The sequence below is a fragment of the Vespa mandarinia genome, chromosome 6, assembly GCF_050613455.1.
Source record: "Vespa mandarinia isolate Hongniang chromosome 6, ASM5061345v1, whole genome shotgun sequence".
Taxonomy (NCBI): Eukaryota; Metazoa; Arthropoda; class Insecta; order Hymenoptera; family Vespidae; genus Vespa; species Vespa mandarinia.
The window spans coordinates 1389388-1397500 of record NC_140815.1 but is presented as its reverse complement, the minus strand read 5'-3'; the positions used below and the strand labels follow the sequence as shown (position 1 = coordinate 1397500).

At 31.7% G+C, this 8113-nt stretch overlaps 3 protein-coding genes across 8 annotated transcripts in view; 1 reads left to right on the top strand and 2 right to left on the bottom strand.

Annotated features, from left to right (window-relative positions):
- The window catches only part of LOC118441081 (protein daughterless-like), a 140966-nt gene extending 139591 nt beyond the window's left edge, over positions 1-1375 (bottom strand). For all 3 annotated transcript variants that reach the window (XM_085657848.1, XM_085657850.1, XM_085657849.1), the window contains exon 1: positions 1187-1375. In XM_085657848.1, the coding sequence (XP_085513974.1) occupies positions 1187-1268 (82 nt within the window). In that variant the 5' untranslated portion in view covers positions 1269-1375. The remainder of the gene's footprint in view (positions 1-1186) is intronic.
- A 418-nt stretch (positions 1376-1793) lies between these two features.
- LOC118440875 (type-1 angiotensin II receptor-associated protein) lies at positions 1794-4152 on the bottom strand. Of its 2 annotated transcripts, none has more exons than XR_004837945.2 (6): positions 3917-4152; positions 3317-3351; positions 3089-3200; positions 2903-2978; positions 2586-2791; positions 1794-2349 (listed from the first exon to the last, which is right to left on the bottom strand). XR_004837945.2 is itself a non-coding variant. In XM_035864557.2 (6 exons), exons 1-6 carry the CDS (start codon positions 3953-3955, stop codon positions 2279-2281), a joined length of 471 nt encoding a protein of 156 aa, XP_035720450.1. In that variant the 5' UTR covers positions 3956-4148; the 3' UTR covers positions 1797-2278. The 2 variants fall into 2 exon arrangements, 1 of the variants encoding a protein (XP_035720450.1); XM_035864557.2 differs by having other exon boundaries at positions 1797-2349; positions 2654-2791; positions 3917-4148.
- Positions 4153-4929: 777 nt separating this feature from the next.
- Mccc2 (methylcrotonyl-CoA carboxylase subunit 2) lies at positions 4930-7624 on the top strand. 3 transcript variants are annotated; one of them, XM_035864554.2, is made up of 9 exons: positions 4930-5153; positions 5441-5694; positions 5770-6041; positions 6115-6262; positions 6341-6756; positions 6861-6995; positions 7089-7225; positions 7293-7378; positions 7466-7624. In XM_035864554.2, the coding sequence occupies exons 1-9, from the start codon at positions 5040-5042 to the stop codon at positions 7581-7583; spliced, it is 1680 nt and encodes a 559-aa protein (XP_035720447.2). In that variant the 5' UTR covers positions 4930-5039; the 3' UTR covers positions 7584-7624. The 3 variants fall into 3 exon arrangements, with proteins under 3 accessions (XP_035720447.2, XP_035720448.2, XP_085513806.1); XM_035864555.2 differs by having other exon boundaries at positions 5034-5153; positions 5607-5694; XM_085657680.1 differs by having other exon boundaries at positions 5036-5153; positions 5586-5694.
- The last annotated feature ends 489 nt before the right edge of the window (positions 7625-8113 follow it).

Sequence of the window (8113 nt, the reverse complement as noted above, 5' to 3'; positions counted from 1 at the left end):
ATTGATCATTTTCTCGATATACTCATTTTCACGAAAAATCATCAACCTATTTCAATCTTCTTTTTATCTTTGTCAAAAGACGAAACGTAATATGTTCTATGGTACGATATAAAGTTTCTGCATTCGTGGGAAATAAAATGAAATGGACGAAAAATAAGATGAATAAGAATAAGAATAAGAAGAAGAATAAGAATAAGAAGAAGAATAAGAAGAAAAAAGGAAGAAAATAGAACGATGCTCTCCAGCTCTTTTAGTTCGGCCCTTCGACGTGGCAGCACCGTCCAGGGCACTGACAGTCGAGAGAACCAAAACACGACGGTCGACTCTCCTCTAGAGTAAACTGAGAGACGAGATCGTCCGACGCGCGAGAGATCGACAGAGAGAGAGAAAGAGAGAGAGAGAGACAAAGAGAGGAGGGGAAGAGAGCTCGATCGAGCGACGACGCAACGAGAGAGAGAGAGAGAGAGAGAAAGAGAGAGAGAGAGAGAGACAGATACAGATAGAGACAGAGACAGAGAGAGAGACAGAGAGAGAAGAGAGAGAGGACAGTCGAAGAAAGCGAAGGGACAAGAAAAATAAAAAAGAAACGAAAAAGAAAAGAAGATACATATTTTCCTTTTCATCGACGACGACGACACGACGATGACGAAGGACGCCGCTCGTCTCTCTACGTCCGACGCGCGCGTGGAGAAACAAGACAGAACGGCGCACGATTCTTTCGATTCGAGCGAGATGAACGAGAGAAAGAGAGTGAGAGAAAGAGAATGAGACAGACAGACAGACAGGCAGACGGACGAACGGCCGGATAGACAGACAGACAGACAGACAGACAGACATAGAGCAAAGCAGAAAGCTGAAGAGATCATTGGTAGTATCTTTTCTCATTCAAGCATGAGATAGAATCAACACGAATCAACAGCAACAACAGCAACCATTGCCGTTGCCATTGCCGACACGACGACTATGACGATGACGACGACGACAATGACAACGACGTCGAAGAGATGAACGAAGGTTCGTCTCTCGCCTAACAAGGGACGACGAGTAAGGGAAAATAGGAAGGTGAGAGGGGGAAGTCGGCAGGCGGGTGAGCGAGCACCGAGAGGGAGATGGAGGGAGGGAGGGAGGGGTAACGAGGGGGGATTGAGGAGAGGGATAATACAAGTTCGCGGACGGCGAAACTCACCGGGTTGCTTGTTGGCGATCTTGTTGAAGCAATTTTGAAAGACCTCGTAGAGATGCATCGGCTCGTCGTCACTGGCCGCCATGTTTTCACAATACGAGAAAACGAGCGTGGATGTCCGTGGTCGAGGCGAGTGGGCACGGTTTCGCGGTGCGGCCGCGCGCGGAGCCACCCTCCTCCCGGTACGGTCACGCACACTACTGAAGGGAACCGCTTCACGGACAGCGATTTTATACCTCGAACCTGGCGACCTCTGACGGCCGACGCTTAGGCGCCACCGTTCGGTTAGCGCCACGTTCAAAATTTCTATCGTATGATCTAGAATTATATATATCCATATATGTATGCATGTATGTATGTGTGTGTGTACATTGTACGCACGTCGTACGTATGTTCTTTTTTATATTCCCCCACCTTTACTTTCTTTTTCTTTTTCTTTTTTCTTTTATCTTCATTCATTTTCATAGATAAGCATGCGAGATAGGAATAATTCTTTTAAACGTTCTGTTACATTGTTATAAAGAATTTTATTTGCAAACTGCAGATAAAAGTAGTCGTACAGAATAGATCTATAATATATTAAATCTGTTTGTATATATATAATTTATCATATATACATAAGTATGTGATAATTACGGAGTATTTCATATATAATTAATAGAAACATTTAATGCGATTTAACAATATTACTTGTTTATGTTAGATCATATGCATGCACGTAACAAATGATTACGATAAGAAACAATAAACGTATGTTGTGCCAATATTAGTTATTATTATTAACGGATTGACGTAAAGAACGAAATTTTATAGAACATCGAAATATTTGATCGAAAATATAATTCATTAAAATACAAATTGGCACTATTGTTCTATTTAAAATCTGATCGATTATGTTCACATTGGTATGTATCTTTGATAATATTTAATTATGTCTCTGTTTGTTCGTTGTTTTGGAATATAAGAAATAATGAAAATATATCATGTGAGATTTATATCATTGTACATATAAGCTTCTGTTAAATGATCCGCCCACAAAAAAACAAATTCAAGATCGAACATTATAAGTTTTACAATATATACCATCAAAATAACTTAAATTCCAACGAAATCAGAATTTTGAGGTATCGGATGGGATATGTCCTCGTAATCCTGTCGAGTTATACCTGTAATGTAAAAAAAATGATGTCATATTATATTTTTAAAATTACAGTGATATTTATTTACAAACAGCAAAGTTCGAGATATAATTCATAATACAGAAGCACATAAAAATAATAGCAAATCATTCAAGCATAATCATTGACTACAAAATACCACAAACGAAAACAAAATGTTCACAAACAAACTATCGGTGTAAATGATACTTTACGTAAAAATAAAGCATTCATCAAGCACATACGTAAAGCAGAAAATTGTAGAAGCAATACAAGGCTAGCAAGGCACATCTGTATCCTATGGACTACTGACCCATGGCAGGACAGGGTGTAAACATCGTAGCAAGACTTCCACCTCTTGCTTGTCCTATCCGCAATAGATATATACTCGTGACAACACGCACGACCAGGTTTATTATCATAAACGCTGCACTAAACTTATCAGACGCATCTACAAGTTGGTGAGTTCAAATACATCTTCTGCTTGGGCAGAATAATAAACAATTTGTAATTTTTACATGTCGTCCATTAGTCACATATACGACTGTCTGAACATACTTACATGCTAGACCGATTGGATAGTAAACAGACAAAGTCACTATGTCAAAAAATATTGATAAAACGTTTATGAAGAGAGCCTACAAGAATACAAATAACGTTTTAGCTTGTATAAAATTATTAATAATATATGTAATAACTTAGATTAGACACATAGATTAGAGCTATTTTTTTACTTATAACAACTTACAAATTGTAATGGTTCATCTGATTCAATGTTATGCACAGCCCAGAGTAAGCAAATGAAAAATAGTAAATTGTACATCATTGCAGATTTTGGGCACCAACATCCTTGAATACCCCTGTTAAAAGTATTTGACATTATACTTAAGTATTAACATTATTATTGCATTAACTTAAAGTATAATGTAAGAAATAATATAATGAGATATAGAAATCATATTAAATTTATAATTACCATGTTACAAGAACCAGATGAATTGCAAAAATTACCTAAAAAAATATACAAATGCATGAAAATCATGTCATTATCTAGTGATAGATATACATTATAGTTAATGAAATACTTGTAGAACAACTCATGTAATTGTATCACATTATTTTTATCTTATATAACAAAACCACATAACATACACACACACACACACACATATATATATATATATATATATGTATATATATTGCTCAATGTAATAAACATACAAATATTTTATTATAACATATAGTGTCGAAATAAAATAAAATATTGGTGTGTATATATGTGTGTAAAATAAAATATTGGTGTAAAACATATATATCTTCATTTTTATTTATACATAATAAAAAAGAAGAGAGATACCCCACATATCACAACATACACTGATAACATAATAAGCCTATGGTATGATATGACAAGTAATATAGGATAACTTCATGGTAACAAATATGATAAGGATAAAATGGAATATTTATGACGATAATAATTATTATGTTGCTATATAAGAGGTTTAGAAGAATATTTAAGAAACTACTGGAACAGAAAATACTTTTATATGATTCTTATATATATTATATTTACCTTTAATGGATAGCTAGATATACTAGATAAATTCGGCATTTTTATGCAATTAAAGTCTACGTGTTTCTCGTAAAACAATTGCTTTCTTATTTCTTCTTATGGATCGTTCAATAATACAACGTTCTTTCGTACCTGTCACTCTACTGCTTTGTCTCTTTCCTTTCGAATTAGCACTTCATAATGATATACACAGTATTAGATATTGCGTATGTAAACGCCTTTTACGTTTACTGCCATCTGTCATAGTTTTTTAAAACTTCGTTTAAAATTAGAATCTAACCTTACTTACGCGTGAAACGTCGATATTAGTAATCAATAGTATGACCTTACACCCACACTGCTTTATGTGAATACATAAAAATATAGTTAACTCCAGTCCTTCAAAGTTGCAATAAATATTGATAAAGTATAAATGTGCTAAATAAATGATTAAGAAAATGCATTCTTATCAATAGGGTTACATAAAAAAAAAAGAGAAAAAAAAGATAAAAAGAAAAAGATAGTTAAGCGTATTTATTTATTATTAACATATAATAATACTCTTTTTTTTTATTATGCGTGGAAAAAATTGAGGTTAAATAAATCATTGTTCTCAATTTATTATTCTTGTCATTATATTAATATCATGTTTATAAAATGAACGTGTAGGTTTCATTATAATATTAAATCATTAATGGTCAAGTAAGAAAGTTCTATACGCCTACATATAAAATTTATGTTGCTTATGATATATTGCTTTTTGCTAACTTCAATGTAAACATAGTCAAGCTAATGAAGCTGAGTTTAATGCTAATCGTTCATTAATTATTGAATAATTATATAACAGAATGAATGTGTCGATATAAGCGCTACGATCTGTTTCTAGCGAGTCGATAACGTAGTAAATAATTCAAAAATTATAAGAGGACTCTGAACTTTAAATTCAAATTTATCTTATAATTTATATCTTCGATTACGAAATTCTAGTATTTTTATTTAGGTCGCATGTATTTTTTTATTTTGAAATTTTTCATTATATCGTATTGAGATGACGCCACAGTCTACATTATTGAAACTTTGCTGATGTGAATTATGGGTTATTCGCTTTAATTCAACAATATTCTATCGATTTTCTTTTTAAACAATGTTACGAAGAGGTACTTTTTCTGTACAGCATCTTAGATTTCTTATAAGAAGTTATCATGATAATGTACCTGTCATTGGTACATCACAAGATACAAGATCATCTACTTTTCAAGTAAGAATAATATTTTCTTTGAATACTTAGTTGGAAATATAATATACTAAATTGTAAATATATAATATACTATAATGATAACGACATTAATTATCGTTCTTTTCTTTATAAACTTTTTAAAGATTTTTAAAGATTTTTAAAGATATTTTAAAATAGATTTTACAATGATATAATTTATAAGACAAATGTATATATTATTGACATATATGGGAAAATTTTTGTAATATTTGCAAAAACAATATATAATGATATGTTAATTTGATATAAAAATATTTACCAAATTTTAGGAAAATTATCTACAAATGAAAATACTTGTAGACGAATTGAAATCTATTGTAGAAAAGATAGTAGAGGGTGGGGGAAATAAAGCCATAGATAGACATTTAAGCAAGGGAAAATTATTACCCAGGGACCGTATCAATGTGCTTCTAGATGAAGGTTCTCCTTTCTTAGAATTTTCGCAATTAGCAGGATACAAGATGTATAAAAAAGAAGAGGTACCGGCTGGCGGAATAATAACTGGTATCGGCAGAGTAGAAGGGTAATTATAACATTTACTATTTAATGATACATTGAAATTATTATACTCATTATTGATTAATAAACACTCCTACAGGAATGACTGTTTAATAATAGCAAATGATACAACGGTAAAAGGTGGCACTTATTATCCGATTACAGTCAAAAAGCAATTGCGTGCTCAAGAAATTGCAGAAGAAAATAGATTACCTTGTATATACTTAGTTGACAGTGGGGGAGCTAATTTATCTTATCAATCCGACGTGTTTGCTGACAAAATGCATTTTGGAAGAAGTTTTTATAATCAAGCAAATATGAGCGCCATGGGAATTGCACAAATTGCTGTGGTAATGGGAAGTTGCACAGCAGGTTTGGTTCATTTATTAGGTTACCTTATCATTTGATTATTAAATGTTTGTTATCATTTAATTTATTAAATTAGGTGGTGCATATATTCCTGCAATGGCCGATGAAAATATTATTGTTGGAAATCAGGGTACTATATTTTTGGCTGGTCCACCTTTAGTAAAAGCATCTACTGGAGAAGAGGTTACGTCAGAAGATTTAGGAGGAGCAGCTTTACATTGCCGGTAATTGATAAATGGAGATACATTATTTTGCATATTAATTTAGTCATAATTTCATGCTTTGTAATCTTAAAATTGTAGAAAGTCTGGAGTGTCAGATCACTATGCTATCGACGATACTCACGCTTTGTATCTAGCACGACGAATTGTTAAAAATTTAAATTGTATACCTCCCATGGATGTAAAAATTGATACAAATGTGGAGGTACCGGTACATGCTATTGATGAACTTTATGGCATAGTTGGTACCAATTTAAAACGACCTTTTGATGTACGGGAAGTCATTGCAAGAATTGTTGATGGATCAAGATTTAATGAATTTAAAGCATTGTACGGGAAGACATTGGTTACTGGATTTGCTAAAATTCATGGTTATCCAGTAGGAATCGTTGCAAATAATGGTGTTCTTTTTTCTGAAAGCGCATTAAAAGGAACACATTTTATACAGTTGTGTGCACAAAGAAAAATACCTCTTGTGTTTTTGCAAAATATTACAGGTTAATCATTGAAAAATTAGATGTCTAGCATTAATTTGAATTTAATTTATAACATTTCTTTTTTTCTTGTTATTAATACATATATTCGTATAATTATAATTCAGGATTTATGGTGGGTAAAGATGCGGAAGAAGGAGGTATTGCTAAAAATGGTGCAAAAATGGTAACAGCGGTAGCGTGCGCAAAGGTTCCCAAAATTACCGTGTTAATCGGAGGTTCTTACGGTGCTGGAAATTATGGTAATTTTGTTTATTATGTAAGCAATATATGCATATGTAAACATGTATGAAACCTTTGTAACTTACCATTTCTTTTTGGTTTATGTTGAATAGGGATGTGTGGACGTTCTTATTCCCCACGCTTTTTGTATTCTTGGCCAAATGCTAGAATCTCTGTGATGGGAGGAGAACAAGCAGCCAGTGTAATAGCTCACATTACAAAAAGTCAGTGTCTTCGAGAAGGCAAAGAGGTAACATTTCAAGTATTATGTTTGCTTTAATTAGGAATATAGATTTTACTTACATTTCATATTATAGCTGACGAAAGAAGAAGAAAATAAAATTAAAGAGCCAATTATCAAAAAATTTGAGGAAGAAGGTAGTCCATACTACTCGAGTGCTAGGTAAAATATTATTTTTAATGCTACATAAGTAAATAAGAATAAAAAAGAAATAGATATATAAAAGATCTATAAATTATATTTCTATAGATTGTGGGATGATGGAGTGATCGATCCAGTTGATACTAGGACAGTGCTTGGACTCAGTTTGGCTGCCTGTTTGAATGCTTCAATATCAGAAAGCAAATTTGGTATCTTCAGGATGTAATATGTTCTAGGATATATGTGTGTTATATATATATATATATATATATATATATATATATATAATATGTTGTAGGATATATGTGTATATATATATATATACACATATATATATGTATATATATATATATACATATATATTTTTTTATACGTTTATAAAAATGAATGTTTATATTATGATCTGTTTATAGTATATATATATGTTTAATGAAATTTAGGCCAACGGCTTCCAATTATGTCGTGATATGTTGATTTTCATAAAAAGTTGAAAGAAGTGTATAAAATTGTTAAAAATAAAAAAGATGTTTATAAAATCGATAAGTTTGGAAGTCGTTGGTTGATCCAAAGAAAGTTATTTTTATTGTTATACAACTATATTTTATATACAATTACATGGATCATTTCATAAATAAAATTTCCAATTGAAATTTTTCTGTTATACATATACTTCTTTTCATAAAAACTTTGAAACATATTGAAAAAGAAAAGATAAATAAAAAAGAAAAAAATATATATATTCTTTTCTTGTTTTAT

What these genes read in the sequence shown, in the direction of transcription:
- LOC118440875 (XM_035864557.2), bottom strand. Translation starts at nt 3,955, where the DNA reads ATGCCGAATTTATCTAGTATATCTAGCTATCCATTAAAG. An exon ending in CAGATGAACCATTACAATTT is followed by an intron (nt 2,979 to 3,088) that starts GTAAGTTGTTAT and finishes GTATTCTTGTAG; the next exon opens with GCTCTCTTCATAAACGTTTT. An exon ending in TACACCCTGTCCTGCCATGG is followed by an intron (nt 2,350 to 2,653) that starts GTCAGTAGTCCA and finishes TTTACATTACAG; the next exon opens with GTATAACTCGACAGGATTAC.
- Mccc2 (XM_035864554.2), top strand. Translation starts at nt 5,040, where the DNA reads ATGTTACGAAGAGGTACTTTTTCTGTACAGCATCTTAGATTTCTTATA. An exon ending in GTTTTTGCAAAATATTACAG is followed by an intron (nt 6,757 to 6,860) that starts GTTAATCATTGA and finishes ATTATAATTCAG; the next exon opens with GATTTATGGTGGGTAAAGAT. An exon ending in TTACGGTGCTGGAAATTATG is followed by an intron (nt 6,996 to 7,088) that starts GTAATTTTGTTT and finishes TATGTTGAATAG; the next exon opens with GGATGTGTGGACGTTCTTAT.